This window comes from Panthera leo, chromosome D4, assembly GCF_018350215.1.
Source record: "Panthera leo isolate Ple1 chromosome D4, P.leo_Ple1_pat1.1, whole genome shotgun sequence".
NCBI lineage: Eukaryota > Metazoa > Chordata > Mammalia > Carnivora > Felidae > Panthera > Panthera leo.
This window is the reverse complement of record NC_056691.1, coordinates 60,986,409-61,012,340: the sequence shown is the minus strand read 5'-3', so window position 1 is coordinate 61,012,340 and position 25,932 is coordinate 60,986,409. Positions and strand designations below refer to the sequence as shown.

Sequence of the window (25,932 nt, the reverse complement as noted above, 5' to 3'; positions counted from 1 at the left end):
AAAGAAAGTCTTTACACTGAAAGAAAATGATACCAGAGGGTACTCAGATTCACAGCAAGTCGTGAACAGCATGGAAAATGATACTTAGGTGATAAATATAAGAGACTGTGTATATATACATATTTTTCTTCTCTTATTACTCTTCAGAGTAATAATAAAAATAAAGCCATAATTATACCATTCTACTGAGTTTATAACATATATTAACACAATTTGTATGTCTACAATAGCACAGAGGAGGGGGTAGGAAATGAAGCTACACTGATACAAATTTGCTAAATTTTACTGGAATTAACTCAATACTATGCTGAAGATTGTGATAAATTTAGGAAGCAGACTATAATCCCTAGGGTAACCACTAAAAGTGTAACTAAAAAATTTAGGTAAGAAATCAACATGCTTGGGTACCTGGGTGGCTCAGCTGGTTAAGCATCTCACTCTCGATCTCAGCTCAGGTCTTGATCTCAGGGTTGTGAGTTCAAGCTCCACATTGGGCTCCGCGCTGAGCGTGAAGCCTACTTTAAAAAAAAAAAAAAAGGAAGAAAAAAGAAATCAACACTCTTAAGGGCATTCTTATCCCCATTATGTAGATGAGGAAATGAGTCCTGGGAGTGAAATAACCTACATAGCTAAGGCTGGCCCCCAGGACCCCTGGCTCAGCACACTAGGACTAGGGGCCAACTCACACCTTCCAGTGGGTCAGATGGAGACACCCAGGCTCATATTCCTCATCCATCAGTGAAGGAAAATGTTCATCAAAATATTGTAAATTGCCTCCCAGTCTGTACAAATATTTCCCTTGGCATCCTAAAAAAATATTATTTTTATTAGTTTTCTACCCTAAGAATAACCGCACATAAGTTGATAGCAGGAGGAAGAGGGATGACTTCTTAAGCCAAACAAGTTGGTGGCAGTGCCCAGTGAGTGCACACAAAAATGCATGTTGTGGCCCTCTTGCACTTTTTTTTTTTTTTTAATGTTTATTTTTGAGAGAGAGAGAGACAGAGCGTGAGCGGGGAGGGGCAGAGAGAGAGGGAGACACAGAATCCGAAGCAGGCTCCAGGCTCGGAGCTGTCAGCACAGAGCCCAGTGCGGGGCTTGAACTCACGAACCTCAAGATCATGACCTGAGCTGAAGTCGGACGGTTAACCAACTGAGCCACCCAGGCACCCCACCCTTGCACTCTTTATGAATTTGGTCGGCATCCATTTATGCCTGCCTGAACTGTCTTCCCACACCCCTGCATGGAGCTCAGACTGACACACAGCAAAGGTAAAATATGCATAACATAAAATTTCTCACTTTAACCATTTACAAGAGAACTGAGCTGTGCTGGAAGGGGTTCATACCCTAATCCCACCTGCCAATGAGCTATTTAATCCCAAAAGGATAAAATCACTAAATTCTTTAATACTTATTTTTGAATAAATGGCTGCAGATGCTTATTGTGCTTCACATTGTATAACACGTTATTTATGAAAATAGAAACTTAACAAGGGGTGCCTGGGTGGCTCAGTCAGTTAAGTGTCCGAGTTCGGCTCAGGTCATGAGCTCACAGTTCATGAGTTCAAGCCCCACATCAGGCTCTGTGCTGACAGCTCAGAGCCTGGAGCCTGCTTGGGATTCTGTGTCTCCCCTCTCTCTGCCCCTCCCCTGCTCACGCGCTCTCTCTCTCTCTCTCTCTCTCTCTCTCTCAAAAATAAACATTAAAAAAAAAAAAAAGAAATTTAATGAGCCTGTACTGCATGCCAGGGACTAAAATAAGCCCTCATCTGCTCTGTTATGTAATCCTCACAACTCCCCTCCGAGGCTGGTTTCATTATTCTCATTTGACAGAAAAAGAAACCAAAGTTCAGTGTGGTTAAGAGGCATCAGATTGACACTAGCCAGGTCAGTTGGAGTTGTTCTGGGTGATTGTTAAACCAGATTGCTCAGAGAAGGGAGGATGCTTTTAAGACAGCATGAGGGGGTAGGAAATGTACGTTGAAATCAAGTACGCCTGTGTCTTCATTGCTCACATCTGATTGGTTACAAAACAAAGACCTGCAATGTCCTCATAGTTTCCTTTTAATCATCACACTGATGTCATCAGGTTGACAAGATCTCAGAAGTGGATCTGGACTAGTTCACAGATCAGAATTACTGACAAACAGCAGCAGGAGCTGCTATAGCATGGAACTGAACACGGGGTTCAGGACCAAATCTCATCAATGAACAAATTTGAAAACTGCGTTTCATAGAGCACATTAAATTTCCCCTGATACTAATGTGTGATTAAAACGTGAAATGACATAAATGTCTTTTAAAGTCACAGAGGTAATTACCGAAAGTAGCCAGCCACATCACAGCTAGGCATTGTCGGAAGGCCACCGTGTGCTTCAAGTTTACTGTGGCTCAGCAAGTCACACTGTTCCTTTAAGACTTCAGCTTTGGTGGGGCGCCTGGCTGGTTCAGTAGGTTAAGCATCCAACTTCGGCTCAGGTCATGAGTTCATGGTTTGTGGGTTCGAGCCCCACGTCGGGCTCTGTGCTGACAGCTCAGAGCCTGGAGCCTGCTTCGGATTCTGTGTCTCCCTCTCTCTCTGCTCCTCCCCCACTCACACTCTGTCTTTCTCTCTCTCTCTCAAAAATAAATAAACATTAAGAAATTTAAAAAAAAAAAGACTTCAGCTTTGGTTTAGTCCTCTTTAGCTAATGTAAACCTTTGCTGGAATTTTGACTATGGTGGCAACACATAAGCAAATAGCATTCTTTATTTCAATAAACCTGGAATATCTCAACAGTGTGAAGGAATCAATACAATGTTCCTCGTGTCCATCTGTCTACACTGAGAAAAACCTAACCCCATGCTTGAGGTGTTATCAGTGTACACAGAGTACATTACATGAGTCTGATTTCCACACATTCGTGGAACCCTCACGAACACCAAAAGAGAAGATTTACCTCTTTCCTAGGGGTTAAGAAAAAGACATGACAGTAGGACATACATCTTGATAGAAAAATATTTAAAGATTTTATTTCTCTGAATGCCACGAGTTAACATTTTATGATCACCCTTCGAAAATAGGGCATTTGGGAGCAATTTTGAAGTTTTCCAAATCAGTACAAAGCTGATTAAATCCAACGTCACATTCACAGATTGCAAAATGACTTCCTTATAAAAACAAGGAAGCCAGGGTTGGGGTGGGTCTGTCACCAGAGTCCGGGGGCCTTGCCACTCCTTCGTGGAGCTCCCTGGTATTACATGTGTTCCTTAAAGAACCATTTCTGATGTTCCGAGTTGGTGCAGAGCCGTAGGAATGGTATGAAACTGTCACTGAAGGCCTTCTTCTCAGCCTGAACGCATTTATTGGACTGTGCGTGAAATAAAGAACCATCCTACAAGAGAGAATAAGCACTGGCTGTTTACCAGAAATACAAATAATTCCTCAGAAAGTAGCTTTTTCCTTAAAATGTGTTAAGAGCTCGGGTGATTTTTTATCATTGCAGAAATATTTACTGAGCACTGTGTTTGCCCCGTACTGAGGCAACTCAGGACTGCCCACGCATAGACAGGGCCAGGCGTGGACAAGCGTGTCAGGCTCACCAGGGTCCCTGATTCCATCGTCAGGGTGAGTGGTGCCACCTGCTGGCTGCTCTGGGGATCCGTCAGATCCCAAGTCTCCTCCCTACTGCTATTCTTCTCCTTGAGGGATATTAGGATCAAAGATTCTTTATTAACATCTTCTGCTTCCCTTAGGTCAACTGATTCCATCCCTGGCGATCTCTTTCTCTTAGGTATTTAAATACAGAATCAGGAAACTTGGCTATAGTCCCAGCTCAGCCAGAGAACAGCTGGGCAAGGGGACAAGTCACCTGAGGACATGGGTTCTATGGGACTGTGCCAATTTCCCCAACCCCAAAAGATCGTGGTCCTCTTTAAGGCCTTCCCCTTGTCTTCCTTTTCCCAACTGTTCTGAGTTACCTCAACGAAACTCTCCCCCATCCTTGAGTCTGTTTTTTCCCTCCACCTCTCTGTTGTAAGCTTTAAGTTCCCTGGGAACTTAATCATGGCCGAGCAAGTGACATACCTGTTCCAGGGAAAGAGAAACCTTTGGGAATAAAATTATAGGCAGAAGAATCTCAAAAATATTAACCCTGAAAACCCTTAAAAGAGTTCAAATGTTGCCTTCAGAGTACCATGAAAGGAAATAATTAAATAGCATCCCTTTTCCCAGCCTTCTAAGGAGACTTTACTTTTCCTTAATTGGTCACTGAAATTTAAGATACAATTTTAATGATGTTTCAAACCAATTTTATGATTTCTAGCTTACATTACTGTGTAAGCCCCTTGAGGGCTTACAGTTAGAAGAAACAAGAGAAGGGGATGGAGGCGGGCGCTGCAGAGAACCACAGACGGGGAGCTTTGCAGAAGTATTTTCCCTCTTATTTCTGATATCAGACGGATAACACCATGGCGCAGGCTTGTTCAGGTAGCCCGCAAATTTCACTGATAATCATAATATCTTCTACAGGAAAATGTACTCCAACTTTTGATCATGCTTAGAATTAACCCATTTATTAGCAAATTAGACCAATCTTTCCATCCCTGGGGCCAGGCTGGGAACAAAAGCTTCCTATGGAGATAAAAATAAACTCATTTCGTCTTTTGAATTATTTTCTTTGGATTTACTCCCTCAAGTGCTTTTTGGTGAGTCAAAAGATTTGACAGATTCACGAGTCCTGTTACAGCTTGTGGCCAAGTGTGGCGGGGCTAGTGCCTAATGGGCCTGAAATAATACCCGGTTCCAAATCAACATCAACTATTCTGATGGAGAGCGAGCTCCATCAGAGAGATGTTTTCTTGGTGATTACCCTGCAGGTAACAACTGATCTCTATAGAGCTTTATGGTTTCCAAGGACTATTTCTGCTGTCCATCTAGTCCACACTAGAGGTAGACAGGCTGCTATTATTGTTCCCATTTTACAGCTGGGAAAAACGAGGCTTAAAGAAATGGACTAGCTTGCCCCTGGATCTAACCTCACATCCTCACGCTTTGGCTATTCGTTTCACTCATTTTAAGCCCATTTCATCCTTGGATGTGTTTGCGACAGCTCCTCACTCCAGGACTATGGCTCACGGTCTAAGGAGGCCAGAACGACTAGATGGGAGTCAAAGCACTCCTGATGCTGGATGCCGGGGCCCCTGACCATACTGTTGGGTCCATGGTGAACTCCCTGGTCTCCCCAGATGTGACCGCATCCCTGAGATCCTCGAGGACTGTGCCAGGGAACACTCTTTACCTCCACTCCCCCTTCTGCAGCCCATGCACCGAGAGCAAGGAGGGCAGCAGACGGCTCACTTACCTCCCGCAAGATGAACTTCTGATTCTCCGGGGCAGTTTCCTGGCAGAGTTGCATGATGAGAATATCCATTCCTGCGTCCACAGCGATGCAGGCCTCTGGCTGGTGAGTGTTATAGCGTATTTCATTCCGGGATGTGTACTCAAAAAACTAAAAATGGAGCAGCCAATCGTGCGTCAGTTACTCTCTGATGTGGAGAGAGGGAAATGGCTGGACGAGAGCCTGGGGTGACTTGGAGCTGGAAGAAACTCAAATCCCACCCACTCATCTCTAGGTGTCTGACACTGCTTAAGGCAGGAAGCCTTTAAAGGTCCAGGTAGCCAACGTTTCCCTCCTCTGGGTCTCCTGCATCTCCTGCATCCTCCACAGGCCCGCTCTGGTGGTTTATCTGCCTCCTGGGGCTGGGATCTGTTGCAATTCACAGACCTTCCAGAACTTGCTCCCCTGCCCAGCCTGAAACTCAGCACTTAACCCAGACAGACCTGCCCCGGCCACCAGCAATTGCCCTAAACACCACTTTACGTGGCACTATCCATCAAAACCCAGAATTCTGTTCAAGCATTAATTCTAAGGAAGTCATCGGACACGCAGATCTGTTGCTCCCCACCCCCCCACTTTTGTTTCTGACAAGAGGTTAGTGGCATGGTTACTTTACAATCAAAAACAGGCAGGCAGGGAATCAGTTAACTAAACAGTAATACAGCCACACAAAGGATTATCAAGAGGCCATTAGGAATGACATTCTCAAAGGATGTCTAATAACACATGAAAAGTATGACGAAGTGGAAAGAATGGAATATAAAACATATAGACATTATGATAACAACTATTTAAAGCACATGATCTAAAGGCCTTGCATAAAGGAAGATGAGAAATAACTAGGTCTTAGTTCTAATGGTGGTTGCAGAGTCCTGCCATTCACTTACTGCTTATATTTTTTTGCATTTCCCAAATATTCTGCAAAAGCATATAATACCCTCATAATGCAAAAAAATATATACATATACATCAAATATTTAATTTAAAAAAAAAGAGACTTCCCCTCATTTCTCTCTTTAAAGACCCCACACAAACGGTCCCTTGAACATTCAGGCTCCCACTGTCTGCTTTCCCCTGGCTTAAGAATGTCAAACTATAGAGAAGCAGCACCTACCTGGTTCTGACCCATTCCGTGACAGTGGTAGAGAAGGACCTGGTGTCCCACGATTTGGTTTTCATTGGGAGGGTTATAGTCAAAGCAGTAATCTCTCAGTCCTTTGTTCTGGAGCTAAACAAAACATAAAGGTGGCATTTTGGTCCAGATTTATACACAACAACAGGTTCCACCCAAGGCTCCAACGGTAATGACTCCATTGGAGAGGAGTCATTGAGTCAAGACCCGGACTTACTGGGTAAGAGCTCCTTAGATTTTCAGTTTTGAAAGTGCTTTCCCATTCTATACCATAGGCAAGAATCATAACCCCCATTTCTAAAGATAAATCTGAGTTGCAGAGAGATTAACTCTTTATGACCTGAAAGCTCTTATCTCTCCATTTCTCCTTGGTGCAGACTTATTGCTGCACTGGTCCATGCAGAGCTGGGTTGCTGCCTCACACATGTACCAAGGACCCCTGCAAGCAGGATCTGCAAAAGACATCCTGTGTGAGAGACTCACCATTTTCCAGATGAGAAGTCCACCATTCTAGACTATAGGAACAGCACAATACAGAGCTGATGGCCCAAGGTCACACGAGTGGAGATGCCTGAGTCTTGAATCCAGGAACTCAGACTCCAAGTCCAGTGCTCTCCCCATCACTCAACGCTGTCTAATCTAATGCCATCTCTAAGGTACCTTTTAGATCTAAAACCCTTCGATCATTCCAAGAGAAGAAAATCATGCTCCCGCCTCCCTTTTAGTAGCCTCCAGGGAAAGACATACACCTTCCAAATCTCTTTCTGGAGAGTTCAAAGACCCCCTCAATGAACTCCTCATGAATCCCTCTCCTGCCCTGGCCCTCGTCCACCCTTGACTAGCCTGTTTCTGAAGATAAGACTCAGTCATATTGAAAGAAGATTCCACAATCCAATCAACTAGCTCACAAAGCACAGACTTCCATGTTCCTGAAGTCCCTTTGCTTGTGAAGAAATCTGGTTAGAATAAGCAGAGCACCTTAGATTTGGAAGGGCTCAAATGTCACCACGCTTGACCACCAAAGGACTGTGACCTCAAATGAACTCCCTATGTTCAGAAAGATTTGAAATGGAAAAAACACTAAAAGAGAGGTGGGAACCCCTGATAATTAAAACTGAGATAAACTAAGCTAGCTGTATCAAGTTGGTGAAACAGAAAAAGAATGATATTAAATGACTTTAGAACATTCCCCGCTGTTTTTGTTTTTTAGAACATTCCATGTTTGATTACATTTCCTTAGTGAACTATATTCTATAAACAAATAGAGCAGCAAAGAAATCCTAAACCTCATTCAGTATCAACTGTCAGTGGTAATAGTGGATTATTATTTTGAAACTATTTTAAATATCTTTTAAGATAAAGCAAATAAATAATATGGTAATATTTTTGAAACTAAGATTTTCAGTGTAAGCAAAAAGTAATACAAGTATAATATCGAAGAAGAAAAAATCCTGTAAGATTACATTTAAATTTGAGATATCATTATGAGTTCATGATTTGTTTCTCAAAAATATGCATTTCCTTTCTCTACCCACTGAAAAACTATAGCACTGTGTACCCCACATGGTACTCACTGGCCATATGTGGCCACTGGGTACTTGAAATGTGACCAAGTCCAAATTGAGATATGCAATGAGTGTAAAATACACAGCAGGTTTCAAGACAGTATGAGAAAAAGACGTAATGCATCTCGATAAATTTTTACATCAACTACATGTTGAAATGATAATACTGGGGATACATTGAATTAAATAAAATATATTATTAACTTCACCTGCTCCTTTTTAAAATATGGTTACTAGGGGCACCTGGGTGGCTCAGTTGGTTGAGCGTCCAACTTCAGCTCAGATTGTGACCTTGTAGTTTGTGGGTTCAAGCCCCACATTGGGCTCTGTGCTGACAGCTCAGGGCCTGGAGCCTGCTTCAGATCTCCTTCTCGGTCTGTCACTCTCCCACCTGCACTTTCTCTTTCTCTCAAAAATAAACATTAAAAAAACTTTTTAAATAATAAATAACTAAACCTTAAAAATAAAGTTAAATATAGTTAAATTTTTAATTACGTATGTGGCTAGCATTATGTTTCTGGTGTAGAGTGTGGTCTAGAGACAGAGACCACAGCTGGCATCCGGATTGTGGGCTCTGAACACTGCCCCCCACTGAAAGGGTCAGGGGCTCTGGGAGGGATGGCAGCAAATGTAGAAGATGAGCGTGGCCAGGATCAAGGAAGCAATCAAGCTACTACAAGGGGTCAAGATCACAGAAGCCAAAATGAAGAGGTTCTCACTAGCTGAAGACGAGCAACCTGAACTGTTCAAAGAAAAAAACAGAAACCAACAGACGAACTGCAGCACACTGACCATATAAAACCCCACTGGTTTACAGTGATGCTCAAGAAAAGAAAACGCCAACAAGCAAATGAGCCAACAAACAAACTGGAGGAAACTGAAGTGCCAATTCTTACTCTGAAAACAGGCAAATAAAGAGAAGGACTTAAAAAATTTGTTATGCCTTTTCTTGTTTTTAATTTTTTAAGTTTATTTTTTTATTTTGATAGAGAGAGAGCGCAAGCTGGGGAGAGGCAGAGAGAGAGAGAGAGAGAGCAGGGAAAGAGGAGAGAGAGAGAGAGAGAGAGAGAGAGAGAGAGAGAGAGAGAGAGAATCCCAAGCAGGCTGCACACAGTCAGCTCAGAGCCTGATGAGATCATGACCGGAACTGAAATCAAGGGTCAGATGCTTAACTGACCGAGTCACCCACTCATCCTTAAAATTTGTTATGCCTTTTCTGAATGAACTCTAAATTTCACGAATACCAAATGGTCCCAGTTAACAAGGGAACATTCTTCTTTACAGAAACATCTCAGCTAAAAATGCAGAGAAAATGAAAGGATTAGAAAAAGCACCATTTGACAATGCCACTTGAAGTTTGGGTCTAGGTGATGATTATCAACAGTTACAGAAAACACGAGAGAAGATGCTGACATGGCCCCTGATAGTGGCTGGTCCCAGACAGGCCCCATGGACCCGCTGATCAATGTCATCGCTAGAAGCAGGATGACCAGAGGTTAGGTGCTCCTGCGATGATGCTGCAGGAGCACAAAACACACCTGTGAAGTGTTCTTGCCATAAAAGGCTGATGATTCCATTCCAATCAGACCTTTGGACCTCACTTCCATTTTAAGAACTATGGGCGAGAGGCACGATTTACAAGACACCACAAGGAAACAATTAGGTAATTCCAAGGGTGAGATGTGCTACTGGACAACGGATGCTGTTTTTGCAACAATATTAGCACAAGTGGGGAGGAGGAGGGAAGAGGTCTGCCTTAGATGAAGGAGACGTGGGAGGGAGGACTAGCAGCCAACCACAACGCGAGACCTTGTCTGGACCCCAGGTGGAACCAGCCAGTTACCCTGAGAGAAGTGTGAAAAAGCAGGGGAATGTGGGTAAGGGCTAGATATTAAAGGGTACCAAGAAATTACTGCTCACTCGACGGGGGTGTGATAATGGTCTGCGGTTAGAAGATACCGTCCATACAGACGTGCACGTGGAAGCGAACGGGAGTGAAAGGACAGGATGCCTGGGGTTTGCTTGAGCAAAGAAAAACATGAGAGGATGCAGCAGAGGAGACAGAAAGCAAGAGAGGCAAAATCATCATAATTCTAGAAGCTTGGGAACAGGGTTCATCACATCATTCTCTCTGCTTGAACCTTTTCATAGCAAAGACTGAATTGAATGCGTTAACGTCCTGCTTTGTGTTTATCAAAGAGTCCCAGAATGGAACATGGGCACTTCTGGTCAACACGACACAGCAGAGGACACCTTCCTAAGTTGGTGTCGCTCCTCCCCAAAGCCAAAGGCACTGGACATTTTAGTTGGCTTCATCCCAGAGACATTTCTTTCAGGTTCTTTGAAATAACCAAAGTGACTCTTCTCCCTCTACTACTGCCTTTATCAATCCCCGAGCTGGGAATTATTAACTGGTCCAGCCATCTGAAGCTTGAAGTAATGTGAAACCGGACATGGAAACACCAGGTGAACCTCAGTTTCTTTATCTATAAAATGGGAGGCTTATCATCACCAATTTGGAGATGGCTTCTAGTGCTGACATTCTGGACTTGAGGCCCAGACACGGGGAGAAGGAAAGACAGTGGATTAAAGCAGGGAGGGGAGGAGGGGTGAGGAAGGCTAGCAGTCCCCATGAAGGGGCCTTTCTTGGCTAGGATTTATTGGTCAGGGAAGCCCCTGCCCACCAGAGGCCCGCCTCACTCACCATCCCAAAGAAGCCAGGCCTGTCTTCAGGCACGTGCAATTCTGGGTACACGTTTTCCAAGAACCACCTGAAGTCCTTACACTGGAGCTTTGCACGGAGCTGCTTCCTCTCTGTCACATCGCCAAAGGGTTCCTGAGGAAACAGCAAAAGCAGTGAGTCCCTGCAGGTCACGTACTTCCTACCAAAGCCTTCTCTCCACGGATGCTTCCCTCCTCTGCAACGTGTACCGAGAACCCACTGTGTGCTGGCTCCTGTGCAGGCTCAGAGGGTCAGACCAGCCTCAGACACAGCGACAGCGCCTTGGCAGGACAGACCATCACACAAACAACTGCATTATCGGCACTCTCGCTACAAGGAGGTGTGGCCAGGTGCTCTAGGGAAGGACACCAAGCGCCTGGTAATGAAGTCAGGGAGCCGAGTCCTGGGGCTGCGTCAGCTCCCTGGACCCGTGCATCTGCACCATCGATGAGTGTGTGATCACAGACCAGTGGACGTCAGTCGAGTACATACACCCTGACATTCTGAATTACTGCTGATACCTGAAGCGTTCACTTTCAAACACAGGTGAATATTCTCAATGTAACCATGTACATAGACCTTATGTGCTCAACATGCTGAAGTCTGAACATATGCTTACAATGGTAAGTGCCAAGTGCTGCAGTGAAAAATACTCGTGGAAGTTTAGCTTTCTGGACAAAACAAGTGATTAAGAACTTCTAAATAATTGCAGCACCTGGGTGGCTCATGGCATGATCTCGCAGTTCGTGAGTTCAAGCCCCATGTCGGGCTCTGTGCTGACAGCTTAGAGCCTGGAGTCTGCTTCAGTTTCTGTGTCTCCTCTCTCTGACTCTCCTCTGCTCGCATTCTGTCTCTCTCTCTCTCTCTTTCAAAAATAAACATTAAAAAAAATTTTTTTAACTTCTAAATAATTAAATAAAGCAAGCATCTATTTAGCATAGCCACAAGAGCAGTGCCGAGCACTATTACTGTCCTTGCAATATGATGTTAAAGTATTAAAATTTAACAGGCTAAATATTTAACAAAATGGTAATGTCAGGAAAGCGTTTGAGCAAAATTTCAGAGTTTTACTTATTTCCCAGAGGGTCTTCCTTTGATGAGTCATTGTGCCCTCATCTTCAACCAAATATCCCTTTTAACACTCGGCCACGGGCATCCAGACAAAAGGTGTACGTGGGGCCCCTCTAATATGTCATTCTTTGGGAAGCCTCAGGAAGAGAGAGCTGTGGGTTCCAGACTGGGTAATGGGAAGGAGCAGATGTTTCCACCCTGCAGCCTTGGGCATGACAGAGGAAGCAATGACCCTGGAGCCCAGAGGCAGAAAGGGGCCAAGGTCAGGGGCAGGTCCACAGGGCTCTGCAGAGCAGGGAGTGGGTTCTATGCACCCCAGGCTCAGTTCTGCCCACATCACCCACGAGGCCTTGGGCAAGCTCTCTGAGCTTCAGTTCTGGCATCTAAAATGAGAATTGGGGCGCCTGGGTGGCTCAGTAGGCTGAGTGTCTGACTTCCTCAGGTCATGATCTTGCAGTTCATGAGTTCGAGCGCCTCATCGGGCTCTGTGCTGACAGCTCAGAGCCTGGAGCCTGCTTCGGTTTCTATGTCTCCCTCTCTCTCTGCCCCTCCCCCGTTCACACACAGTCTCTCAAAATTAAATAAACATTAAAAAAAATAATAATAAATAAAAAATGAGAATTCCATAGCTATCCTGAAGGGCTGCTGTGAGGATTCAGAAAAAGAGGTTTACATTTTCATTTTAGTTGATGCTGGTGCAGAGTGGGCACCCTGTCCAGGGACCTGTAGAGCTGGCCACTGTAGAGGCAGTGGACCTATTTGCTAAAGCTTATTTGTAACCCTAAAACCACTACACCACCATCATCTGCAAACACATACAGAGAGGGATAAAAAATCTGAGTCACCCAACGTGACGCTCCTGGCTGAGATCATGTCTCAGCTCTCACGCTGTAAACAAGCGTCCTGTTCATCGCCCACCTAGTGCCACATTTTGCTGCTTTGTGTTGGTGACCTCACTGTTTAAAAGGCCCCCAAGCATGGTGCTGAAGGGCTGGCTAGTGTTCCTCGGTGCAAGAAGGCTGTGTTGTGCCTGGCGGAGAAAATACGTGGATTAGGCACGTGTCACAATGTTGTTGGCCATGAGTTCAATGCAAACAATCTTTCGACAGAAATATACACAAAACCACGTATTGTATACTGTATATATTGATCGGTTGGCAAAAATGTCAACCTGCAAGAGGCCTGAAGGAACCTAGCACCGTATTTCCCTGAGAAGCAGCGGCTCAGTAGCCTTGAATCAGTGTTTGCAATGGTGACACAGACCATAATTACTGTAAATGATGAGAATCAACATGAATGTATTATTATAAGTGGGGGGATAAAGTTTTCCCATACTTGTATCTATTTCTGGAACCAGGTCCACTATGGCGGGGAGGCCAGAATCAGCTGCTTTTGTTTGGATGAGGCCAGCTGGGATACAGGTGGGCTGGGGAACTCACCAGGCGGGCATGGGGGTTGCGATGGTAGTAGAGTTCTTTAAATTCATCCATCCACACTTCAGCTGCTCGGACACTGTTGGCCAGAGCCTTATTGCGGGAGTAGGGAGCTTGCTTGGGGAAAACGTGGCCAACGTGAGAGCACGGGTGTGTTTCCAAGGTCCCACCGCACTGCCAGATCTGTGCAGAGAGCAGGGAGGAGGCCGGGTGGGTGAGTGGCGGGGCGAGGGGGGGGTTGGTGGCGCGGAATGGTGAGCTGCTGGTCCACCGTGCCCGCAGCAAGGAGGCCGGGCACACAGACATCATGATGAACACTGCCAGGCCTCACCCTCCATGGGGTAGGAGGCCACCTCCCCAGCACATTCAGGACACAGGATGCAGTCAAAGAGCAAGAACACAGCCCCAAAGACAAGCCGCCGGGAGCAAGATCCCAGAGTCCATGCACTAGAGCTCATGCACTTGACTCACAGGAGCACCCATAACTGACCTCACTGGGGACCCCTTACTCATTATGTAAAACACAGGCTCATTACCTGATCTCCTAGCCACAGAAGATAGGAAAGCAGCGAGTAAGGAGAGAGGTTTGGAAGGGGAAAGGAAGAACTTCTAGAGGCAGAGAGCAGCCTGACACCTAGGGAAGAGGCAGAAAGACCATTAAAAGCACATCCTAAACCTCAACAGGCTGACTTGTCTGAGACCAGCTCATGCTGGGGCACAGGGCCGTGAAGACCCCACGGTTCCCAGGATGTGAGACCAGGGAGAGTACCTGGTACTTATAATGGGGGCTGTGAGTCCTCAGCGGAGGGCCAATTCTTATTAACTCTCTCTAAGCAGGAAACCATATAAAATGCCACCAAAATTTAAAATTTTCTATTAAAAACTACAGACGTTAACATAAAATGTTGATACTCAAAATGCAGGATTTGGTTAACTGGAAAACCCACTGAAATGCTAGTGGCCTCTCAAAGGGGCATCCGTGGGACACAAGCAGCAGAATCAGGAAATGGGCTTTTTCCAAAAAGCAGATTCCTGGTCCCTACCAAAAATCTATCAAGCCTGACTTTCTGGAGACTGTACCTATAAATGTGTCTTTTTAAACAAGTTCTTTGTTAAACAATTCTTATATGTGGCAAAGTCTGAAGGTCACTGTGCTAAACAGGTTATTTCATAAGTAAATAAGCAAATCACGACTCCACAAGATGGGTCTGGGAAGCAGGGGCCTGGGTGTTAGCCCCGTCTCTGCCACTCACTGCGTGGGTGACCTTGAGCCAGTCACTTCCCCTCTCTGGGCCCCAGTCTCTCCCTGCTGTAGTAAGAGAAAAGAACTAGGTGACCTGCAAGGCCCTTCCCTGCCCCAAATCTATGAAAAGTACAATTTTTTAAAAGTTCAAACAAGAAGGCAAGCATGTTTATAGAATGTGCACGCCACTACTATCCTCTTTCAGGATCGTTAGATAAAAACCATCAACATGGAAGAAAAGGCTGCCAGGTTCTCCTGGAAAATCCCATCATTCCCAGAGAGAGAGAGAAAGAGAGAGAGAGAGAGAGAGAGAGAAGGGACAAGTGAAGGATGAGTCCAAAGAGAAGACTGGAATACTTACCCTAAAGGAGAATTCGAGGTTTTCTCCGCCCCAAACTTCCATTCCTGTATCATAAGACCCCAGATATTCAAAATATTTCTTACTCACAGCAAACAGCCCTCCAGCCATTGTTGGGGACCTAGGAGAGTGTGATAACCACATTGCAGTGTGAGCAGCAGGTGAACTGTCTGTCGGGAGCCCTCCAGCCTGCCCAGTCGTCTCTAAGCACACCCTGACCTTACGCTCTGTACCAGGCCTTGCGCTGGGCCGGGAGGCATAGATGTGCCCCACGGTCCCTGCCCTAGGAGGCTCACAAACATCTCACCAGGCAGCACTGTGTGGGCACAGAGGGGAGGGCATGGGGCAGGTGGGCAGGGTTCAGTTTCCCAGAGGAAATGAGGCCTGAAGAACACGGAGGAGTTGGCAGAGAAGAGGAATGGAATGTTTCTCCAAGAAGATACCAGCATGAGCACAGGCCTGAGGGCGAGATAAAACCTTGTACCCCTAGAAGCACAGACAACCCAGAGAGTTGAGGAAAGAGACAGGCTCCCCAAGAGGATGGCTAGCGCTGGGCTGTGGTGGCCTTGGTCACAGGGTCACAGGGCAACACAGATGCCCTTTGGAGCGTAGAAGACCACAGAAGGCAGCTCTCATCTCAAAGTTCCTCCAGGGCCCATTCCTCTCCTGCATGAGTGGCCTCCTTCCAGGACCCCGATGGCCACTTTTGCCTTCTTCTTCACCCAGCCTTGTTTTCTCCCCAGCAGGTTCCTCTGGTTCTAGAAATGGCCCAAGCCTTCTGTCCTACCACAGCAGAAAGCTGAAAGGTCAACACACCAAGACATGCAGATGCCAAGGAATGTATTGAGAGGTAGAGAAACTGTACATCATCAAGGGTCTAACTGTTTAAAAATGTTAAGGTCTCCCGGCAGTGCTTCTGGGCCTTGACAAAGTATTAGCTTTCCCTGCATTCCAAGCTCTGGGCCGATGAGAAAAGGACAGCAAGATTCCTTGTGGAAGGGAAGGCTCTAGACTACAAAGCACTTCCACGTGTTTCATCCCAAAAATCTAAGGGGTAGGCAAGGTGGATATGCTTGTACCTATTTCACAGGTGAGGAAACTGAGACCCAGGGATATTATAGGAAGGGAAGAGGAGGTGGCCATGGCATCCCCGAGCACATGTGTGTGATGGGGAGGAGGGGACCATGGGAGTACATGTCAGCATCCCAGGTTGGATGTATGAACCTGGATAAGACCCTTCCTATTCTGAGCCTCAGTTTACAAATCTGTTCAGTGAAAGTTGAGTGGGATGTCACTCAGGACTCCTACAGAAGCCGGGGTGTCACCACAATCCCTGCCTTCCCCATTCTCATTCAGTCTCTCTCAGTCCACCACATCATCTCTGGAGTACCCTGTTTCTCTCCATCTTCTCCTGCACCATCATTCCTGACTCGAAGATTATGATGCCTCCTAAAGATGTCCCTGCCCGCTGCCCCGCCCCCTCCAGGCCCCTTGCCAACATGGCATCTAGCAATCTTTAAAGAATGTAACAGGCAGGGTCACTTCCAGCTCAAATGCCTTTAGTGGCTTCTATTCTCTCAGGGTAAAGTCCAAAGCCCCGTCCTTGGCCTTCTAGGCTGGATGTGACTTGGCCTCGTTCATTTCTCCACCCCCATCTCGTTTTCTTTAAATTTATTTATTTATTTATTTTTGAGAGAGGGAGAGGGGGGACACGCAGAAGCAGGGGAAAGGCAGAGAAAGAGAGAATTCAAGCAGGCTCAACGTGACAGTGTGCCCCATGTGGGGCTCAGACTCACGAACCGTGATATGATGACCTGAGCCAAAATCAAGGGTCGGACACTTAACTGACTGAGCCACCCAGGCACCCCTCTACCGCCATCTCTTGAGACTGTCTCCACAGGCATCTCCCTCTGGCCAGTGGGTCATCTCAAGGTCAGAACTCAGAAGTCCTCCTGGCAAACATGGGTGCAGATCTAAGACACCATTTCTAGCTCAATGCAGCAATAAAGCTGATGTCCGATCTCCCTCTGCCTGACTCCCATTTGCTCCTGAAGTTGGAAGGGGAGGAAGAAGCCTTTATATTACTTCAACACCTCAAAGAATGAGAGCAACCAAGCCCCCGCTGAACCCACTCTACTCAGACCCAGGATCACCAACTAGCCAAAGGTGGCCCATTCACCCCCCAGGTCCACCTATCCCCCAGTTGAAAAAGGACCTGACAGTGTGTCCTCAAAATGTTAAGCATGAAATTATCATATGACCCGCCAATGGTGCTCCTAAGTATATACCTCAAAAACCTGAAAACAGGGACTCAAACAGTAACAGTAAATCAATATTCACAGCAGCATTGTTCACAATAACCACATGATAGAAACAACCCAAGTGGCCATCAGCAGGTGAATGGATAAACAAACATGGATGTCTACACAGTGGAATATTGTTCAGCCATTAAAGGAACGGGGTTCTGGAAGAACCTTGAAAACACTTATGTGGAGTGAAAGAAGCCAGACACAAAAGGACAAATACTGTGTGATTCCACTTATACGAGCAATCTAGACTAGGGAAATCCATCGAGAGTACAATAGAAGTGACCAGGGGTGAAGAAGAGACAGGGGAGTCATTGCTCAATGGGTATAGGGTTTCCGCACAGGACAATGAAAAAGTTCTGGAAGTGACGTTTACTCAATACTATGAATGTGCTTGATGCCACTGAGTTAAACACTTTAAAAATGGTTGAAGTGAACAATTTTTTTGTTATGCATATTTTACCACAGTTTTTAAATACGTAAATAAATAAAATATACCAACATAAAATTCATGTGGGTGGCAAAGATTTTTTAATAAAAATAAAATTATGCTCGGGCACCTGGGTGGCTCAGTCGATTAAGCGTCCGACTTCGGCTCAGGTCACGATCTCGCAGTTCATGAGTTTGAGCCCCACTCTGGGCTCTGTGCTGACAGCTCAGAGCCTGGAGGCTGCTTCAGATTCTGTGTCTCCCTCTCTCTCTCTCTCTGCCCCTCCCCCACTCATGCTCTGTCTCTGTCTCTATCTCTCTCTCAAATATAAAGATTTTAAAAATAAAATAAAATAAACAAATGCTCTGGAGAAAGTGGGGGAACAACAGCTAACCAGCCCTCCCCGGGTACCCTCACTGACACGGTGGCCAGACGCAACGAGACACGCTCAGAGAGTGAGTGGCCAGAGGTTAGCCCCTAACCTGATGACATCGATGGGCGACCGCATCCGCGTCCTCTCCCTCTCGGGAACCACGTGCCACGTGAACACCAGCCTCCAGTCGAAGCCGCCGATCTGTGGCTCCCCGGCATTGCCCAGGTACTCAAAGGTGTTCCAGTCGATCACATCGATCACAGGGCACACCACCGCCGACTCCTCTTCGTGGATCCTGCGAACATCCGGGATGCCCCATGTGCCTCTCCATGAGGACAGGTGGCGGGAGGACGATCAGGGAATTTGGGGATGACTCTCCTCATCCTTCCGCGAGGAGGGAGGAGAGCCCGTGTGAGGAAGGCCTACGTCTCTCGTTGCAGGTGTCTGCAGCCACATGAGGCCCTGGCGGGTGATCCTCACAGGGAACGCTCAGGTGGCGGGGGAGACCGAGGAAGGAAGGATTCTGGCTTGAATAGGAAAAGTCCCCAGCTTCAATATTCAGATTCCATCTATGGACATACTGGATAAATCTGAGTCCCTCCATGAAAGTCAAGACATGTGAAAACCAAAGGTCACTTTTAAGACAGAAAGCAGATTTTGCAATTTCTAAAGACTGCCAAGAGGGACCTCATTTAATCACAACGAAATGTCTTAGTGTTGAGAACGAATTATCCCTCTAAAAAACAGAGATGCGCCCAGACCAAAGGATCAGCTTTGGAGTTAGAATAAAAATTCAAACCCTGCCCCTTATTTGCCGTGTGACATTAGCCAAGTCGCCTAACCTCTCAGAACCTGTCACCTGTGGGTGACCCTGGAACGATAATATCTACTCTTAGGGTTAAGGTGAGGACACCCTTGGGGGATGTTTATAAGGTGGCTGGCAGAGAACCTGGGACCTACTGCTAGTCTTTTCTTGTCCTCTTTATTACTGTGAAACAGGTTACAATACTGTAGAGAAAAATGCTGCAGATATCAGTCCATGTGCCTGCTTTAGCTATTCTCTCTGCAACCATGATCACAGACCCAGCCATCCTTCAGCATATGCTGCCATATCGTGTGGGGTTTTTTTTTTGCACTTGACAGTGCACCAGGGAAGATGAAGTGGGACTGGCCTGTGTGTGAACACTGGATTTCTCTGGGCTACATTCCGGGGGCTTTTATCTGGAATTTGAGACCTAAAACATCATAAGTCACACAGAGCAATGTGAAGAAACAGAGATCGACCAGACTTGAGTTGTCAGTGTCCTTAGAATAATCCCAGAAAGTCAGAGGGGGCAAAGTGAATACCACACTCAGGTAAGAATTACAGTATTAGGCGAAATTGCATTGTTCAGGATAGACTGTATGAATAAAACCTGTGCATTCACTAACTGAGGAAGATTTAATTTTTAAATGTTTATTTATTTTTGACAGGGGTAGGGGGTGAAGGACAGAGAGAGAGGGACACAGAGGATCCAAAGCAGGCTCTGCACTGAGAGCGGAGAACCCGATGTAGAGCTCGAACTCACAAACCGTGAGATCATGATCTGAGCCAAAGTCAGAGGCTTAACTGACTGAGCCACCAGGTGTCCCCCCCCCCACCCCCGAATTCTTTAAACAAACTTAGGGCACTCTTAAAAGGTTTGAGAAGACAAGTGGCTGACCTGCTGGGCAGGTTCAAAGAAGCTTCTTAGCCCCTGACAGAGACCAGAAGAACTTGTGACTTGCAATCAAAGTGGTCGGGTGGCCTAATTTTTATAAGAAAAGGAAAACTGGGGGAGCCGGCATTGGAGTAAAGGACCCTGAACCATGGTTACAAAGTGTGCAGGCCGAGTAATAGCTTGCCCCGTGGGTGGGGGGCGGGGGCAGGCATGCTACTGGCATCTGGGGCAGAACCAGTCTTTGTTGTGCAGGGCTGAACTGCACACTGTGGGACGTCTGGCATCCCCAGTCCCCGGCTCATAAAATGCCAAGAGCACCACCCACCTGACTTGAAAACCAAAGAATATCTATTGCCCAAAGCCCCTGGAGGAACATGGTTACTGCTCCTGTCGGACCGTCCAAGGGACAGGGAGGGTTCCCATTTGGGACCATCTGAGGGACCAGCGTGTGTCAACTCTGGTACACACCTAGGTCCCTGGGGAGCTTCTGAAACATCCAGAAGCCCGGGGCCACCTCTAGAGATTCAGATCCAGTGGTTGGCCATGAGACCAAGGAGTTGGTATGCTTTTAAAAAATTTTTTTTAATGTTTATTTATTTTGAGAGACAGAGTGTAAGCAGGAGAGGGGCAGAGAGAGAGGGAGACACAGAATCTGAAGCAGGCTCTATGGTTTGAGGTGTTATCACAGAGCCCGATTCGGGGCTAGAACTCATGAACAGTGAGATCATGACCTGAGCCGAAGTCGGATGCCTAACTGAATAAGCCACCCAGGCACCCCAGGAGTTGGTATGTTTTACAAGTTGCCCAGATGGGGTTCTATGGGTAGCCAGGGTGGAGAATCCTTTTATCTGGGGATATGGAACAAGGACTTGTCTATGGGGAGGGCTGCCTCACTGGCCTTCAGAGGATGGGCTGGAGTAGAATGCTGGGTGGTATTAGTGCATCAGGGGACTTCAGATCGGCCTAGAGGCAGCCATGTGTGTTCACAGTGGGGAAGGGGTGAAGGACAAACCCACCGGTCCAGGTTCCAGAGGGAACCCTTAGCTGTCACCATGCTGTAAAATTCCATCACAGGCCTGAGGAACCCTGGGTCCTTGCTGCTGGTGAAGCTCATCAGAGCTGAGGAGGAGAAGGAGGCAGCTGTGGGACCCACAGGGGACAGGACATAGATAGGACAGCAGAAGTAGCAGAGCAGGGGACAGCCTGGTCTCACACAGGAAGGAGGAAAGTGGGTCCCCAGCTCTTCCAGACAGACCGTGGCAACCAAAGTGCTAGAGGCCATGGGAAAGCAGTTTGCCAACTGCAGAGATCCTGATCTTCTTTAAAAAAATGTTTTAAATGTTTATTTATTTTTGAGAGAGAGAGAGAGAGAGAGAGAGAGTGTGTGGGCAGGGGAAGGGCAGAGAGAAAGGGAAACACAGAATCAAAGCAGGTTCCAGGCTCCAAGCTATCAGCACAGAGCCTGACACGGGGCTCAAACCCACGAACTGCAAGATCATGACCTGAGCCGAAATTGGGCGCTTAGCTGACTGAGCCACCCAGGCGCCCCAGAGACTCTGATCTTCTGACCCTTCGCCTGCTCCGCGGGGAGGGACCAAACGAAAACCCTCCCAATCTTGGACCTTTCTCCTCCACTTGGAGGAGCTCTGACTTTGCCAGCCCAGCTCCTGCCTGCTGTGATGCTGACTCAGAAGAATAGGGAGACAAAGGAGGAGAGGAGAGGAGAGGAGAGGAGAGGAGAGGGGAGGGGAGGGGAGGGGAGGGGAGGGGAGGGGAGGGGAGGGGAGGGGAAGGGAGGGGAGGGGAGAGAGGAGCCCAGTGGCAGTAGATTTGGAGGACAGGCAGATTGGGAGGGTTAGCGTATGAGGCTGTGGGACAGCAGGAGACATGCCCTTAAAGACAGGGCTGTGTTATGACTTCATGGCTTCATAAAAAATAACATATATTTAAAGCTGTATTTTATGACTATATTGCTAGAAGGACAAGCCACACTCCAGGCTAAATCCATTGTTATGATGCTCATTTTTTTCCTTCTGATGTAAAATAATTAACATAAAAACATTTTTGCGGGTCTATTAAAAAATTTCATGGGTCCTAAGCATTGTAGGTACTGGGTATAATGGATAAGACAGCCTTGCTTGAAGGAAATACACCAAAACGTATATTCTGCAGCACTGTGATTCTATATGATTAATAGCTTTTTCTTGGTTGATCAAAATACTTCCTAAGTGTTCCACAACAAACGTGTATAATAAGCAGTGGTAAAAGTAAACACTAACAAGGCCTCATACATGCTAGCATATTCTAAGGGCTGTATGTGTATTCATTCATTTAATGGCCTCTGCAGCCGTGTGGGGCACAGACTGTTATCATGCCCAGTGACAAAGGACTTGCCCCAGGGGCATCTGAACCCAGGCGCCAAGGTGAGAAATTTGTTTCTGCTTCTGCACAGCATTGGGCCCCCATTCGCACGCTCACGCACCTCTCCAGCAGCGGCTCGAGCCACCCCTCGTGGCACTCACAGTGGCAGTCCAGGAAGGTCAGCACTTCACCCTTCGCCGCGGAAGCGCCTAGAAGCCTGGCTCGCACCAGGCCCTCCCTCTTGTTGGCGCGGATCAGACGCACCTTGGGCAGCCCGGACAGCTCATTGGCCAGGCGCTCCTTCAGGTGCTCTGGGGAGGCAAACGAGACAAGCGGGGTCACCGCCACGCATGCCAAGCGGCATCCTTCCAGGCCCTCCCTAGCCCCAAATGACAACTGAATAGACAGAAGCCTCCTTTGCTCTGCACCTACCTGGGATGTCCTCACCTCACGCAGAACCAAGGCTGGACGTGTACGACGAAGGCCAGGGGTGGGTGGCTGGGGCAGAGGAATCCCAGAACCACCCAGGGCTCCCCGTCAAAACACACGCACACTGAATTGTGTGCTTGAAATGGGTGCATGTGGCATCTGGATATATCTCAATAAAGCTGTTACCCCCTCAAAAATACATTACACCTTGACTTGCGAACATTTAAAAATAAAACACACAAAAACTGCCCAACCACCATTTTTCAGGAAAACTGGGTTAATATACACTTGGTTTATTTATATTAACTAATTATGTAACGTGTTATAAAATTTTAATTTATGTGGAATTATGTTGACAAATTTTATTTACATTTATGTTAACGCAAATTTTCTCAGGAGCTCATTTCATTTGACACAGTAATAATAATAATAATAATAATAATAATAATAATAATAATAATAATGGCAGCTACCACTAGGGGGCCTACTGCAAGAATTACTGTCCAGGTGATTTATATGAACTCATCAGAGCCTCAGAACTTTCCCATGAGGTAGGTACTACAACTATCCCCATTGATAGATGAGAACACTGAGGCCAGAGAGGCTAAGTAATGTGTCAAGATCGCAGAACAAGTGAGCTAAGGAGCCAGGATTTTAACCCAGCAGCCCTGGCTTGAATCCATAGGCTTAATACTGCCTCCCAGAGCTTTCTTCAATCTCTCAGCCTTGCTAAACAAACGCAAACTGGTTAGGAGGACGCACTCGTCCCATTTTGCATAAGAAGAAATGAGGCTTTAAAAGTTGAAAGGTCTCGTCCACAGCGAGGGCTGGCCTCAGGACTCCAGACTTCACACACAGGTTCAGGGACAGGAGGCCCTGATTCCCACCCCTCCGTGGGTCAGGTGGAGGTGGGGGGAGCCCATCAGGCAAAATAAAAATGAGAGAATCCCCCCTAATCATTGTGGGTGTCGTCTGAAAGTCTTCAATCATCAGCAAAAGGGAAAAGTCTGTAAACTGTTCTAGGTTGCTTCAGTTTGTAAAAATGTTTCCCTAAATATTCTTGACATTAAAAAAAAAAAGCATTTCATTGGTTGATTTTTTTTTCATCCTAAATATAACTGCAAATAAGCTGGTAGCAGGAATAAGGGAGGTGACTTCCCAAGCAAAGCTAATTGGTGGTGGCTATGCCCAGTAAACACACAGGTGCAAAAAAAAAAATAAAGGGAAAAAAAGAAAATGCACATGTACCCTCCTTGTACTCTTTATGGATTTGGTCAGCATCCATTCTAGGTCTGTCTGAACTGCCCTCCCATGCCTGGGGAGGGTTGGCGCCCCTGCGCGGAGCTCAGACTGGCGTGTGGAAAGGCCAGGGGGAGGGGCAGGGCACAAATCCTGTCATCACGGCTTGAGCAGGCATCTTGTCCGTGGCGCAGGTCACCATGATGGAGAGGGCAGCCTCCGCCCCACAGAGACCCACACTTACACTCACGAGAAGAACTGAGCTATGCAGAAGGGGTTCACACCCTGGTCCTGCCTGCTGAGGAGCTATTCAATCCCACGAAGATCAAATAAATAATCTGATCCTTGCTTCTGAATGAATACATTTCTGAAATATCAGGGGTACTCTACATTTTGTTAATATTTCATAAAAGTACAGGTATGACAATATGCCAGGCACTGACGTAGCATGTTACCTGCCTTTATCTCATTTAATCCTCACTGTGACTCTGCGAGCTAGGGACGAGTATCCCACTTTATAGGGGCTGAAGCCAAGGTTGACGCTGGACTTGCTCAAGGTTGAGTGGCTGCAAAGTGTTGGAGCTCGGACCAGTGCCGGCACAGATTTAAAACAGCCCCGGGAGGAGAGGACCAAAGGAAAGGGAGATGAGTACCTACTACGTGCTGGCCGACGTGAGAGTCCATCCTATGCCTGATCTCATTTGTTCCTCACCACTCTCTGATGTAAGTGTGGACAAACCCATTCACAGATGAGAAACTGAGGCTCAGAAAAGACAAGTGACTTGGCCCAGGTGCCATGACAGGTTCATGGTAAAGTTCACCTCTGACCCAGGTGCCCTGAACCCAGAGCCCAGTGCCTAATGGACTTCATGCAGCATCAAGCCCCAACTGTCGCCGAACACCCACCACGGAAGCTACAGTTCCCAGCCTCCCTTGCAGCTAGGTGTGGCCAAGTGACCCCTGCTCTGCTCCATGGGACATGAGGGGAACTTTCGAGTTTAGCTCTCCAGCCCCATGAGATCTTCCTGCCGATGACAGCACGCAGAAGGTGAAGAACCAGCCCGGGGCACACAGACCGGGGCAGCACAATGTCCTAGAGAATGTGGAGATACAGGGCAGAAGGAGCCAGGCCCCAACACTGTGAAGCCGCCACACCAGCCCTAGACCATTTTACGCGAGCTTTGTGATGTGAGAGAGATCATTTTTTTCCCATGTAAATCACTGTTGTTTAGAGTCTCTGTGAGAACGGCCAAACACACCCACCAATTAGGACACATACTCCAAGCTTTGAAGTCGGACGGACCAGACAGAGCCCGAAACAGCAAGATGCCCACGAAGCAGTAGCTGCTGCCCTTCTGTGTGGCCCATGGATGGTAATTTGGCTTGAGACTAACAACTCAGCCCACGGCTCTCCCTGTTGCTATGACCCTGACATTTCCCCTCAGCTGAGCTTAGCTCCCCCAGTTCAGCTAGTCACATGGCATGTGGCATGACCACAGCAGCCCCTCCACCCCACTCCCATCCATTGGCCATGCCCCACATGGCAGCACAGTGAGCCCAAGACTGAGCGACCTTCCTGTCCCCCCAGCAGCCCTCAGACGGCTCCCATCAGGCTCATATTTATGCCTAAACCCCCTTATGGCGGCCTCCAAGGCCCTGCCTGGTCTGGCCTCGCCCACCCTGGCACCTCATCTCCCGCGTCACCTCCCCACTGGCCAACGGTCTGCCGTGCAGAATGCCTGCGCGGCCCAACTTCTTCCTGCAACTGGGGCCACTGGGCTGCCTCCTTTACATCCTAGCTTTTGGCTTAAATTTTTTTTTTTTTTCAACGTTTTTTATTTATTTTTGGGACAGAGAGAGACAGAGCATGAACGGGGGAGGGGCAGAGAGAGAGGGAGACACAGAATCGGAAATAGGCTCCAGGCTCCGAGCCATCAGCCCAGAGCCTGACGTGGGGCTCGAACTCACGGACCGCGAGATCGTGACCTGGCTGAAGTCGGATGCTTAACCGACTGCGCCACCCAGGCGCCCCTAGCTTTTGGCTTAAAACCACTTCCTCAGGGAGGCTTCCTGCCCTCCACCAGGCTAGAGGAGGGTCCGTCCCCAAGCTCCCCTTATTCTCCTGCTCTTTTATTTCACAGCACTTTGTCCCTTGCTGTAGTCCACCTGCTATATTGCTATATTATGCT

At 47.1% G+C, this 25,932-nt stretch overlaps 1 protein-coding gene across 1 annotated transcript in view; it reads right to left on the bottom strand.

The window, feature by feature from the left end:
* Positions 1-2,989: 2,989 nt before the first annotated feature.
* The window catches only part of GALNT12 (polypeptide N-acetylgalactosaminyltransferase 12), a 37,000-nt gene continuing 14,057 nt past the window's right edge, over positions 2,990-25,932 (bottom strand). The window contains exons 3-10 of the mRNA XM_042913256.1: positions 22,197-22,386; positions 18,124-18,309; positions 14,909-15,026; positions 13,311-13,487; positions 10,783-10,914; positions 6,496-6,609; positions 5,346-5,492; positions 2,990-3,377 (exon numbers count right to left, since the gene is read on the bottom strand). Of these exons, the coding sequence (XP_042769190.1) occupies positions 3,240-3,377; positions 5,346-5,492; positions 6,496-6,609; positions 10,783-10,914; positions 13,311-13,487; positions 14,909-15,026; positions 18,124-18,309; positions 22,197-22,386 (1,202 nt within the window). The 3' untranslated portion in view covers positions 2,990-3,239. The remainder of the gene's footprint in view (positions 3,378-5,345; positions 5,493-6,495; positions 6,610-10,782; positions 10,915-13,310; positions 13,488-14,908; positions 15,027-18,123; positions 18,310-22,196; positions 22,387-25,932) is intronic.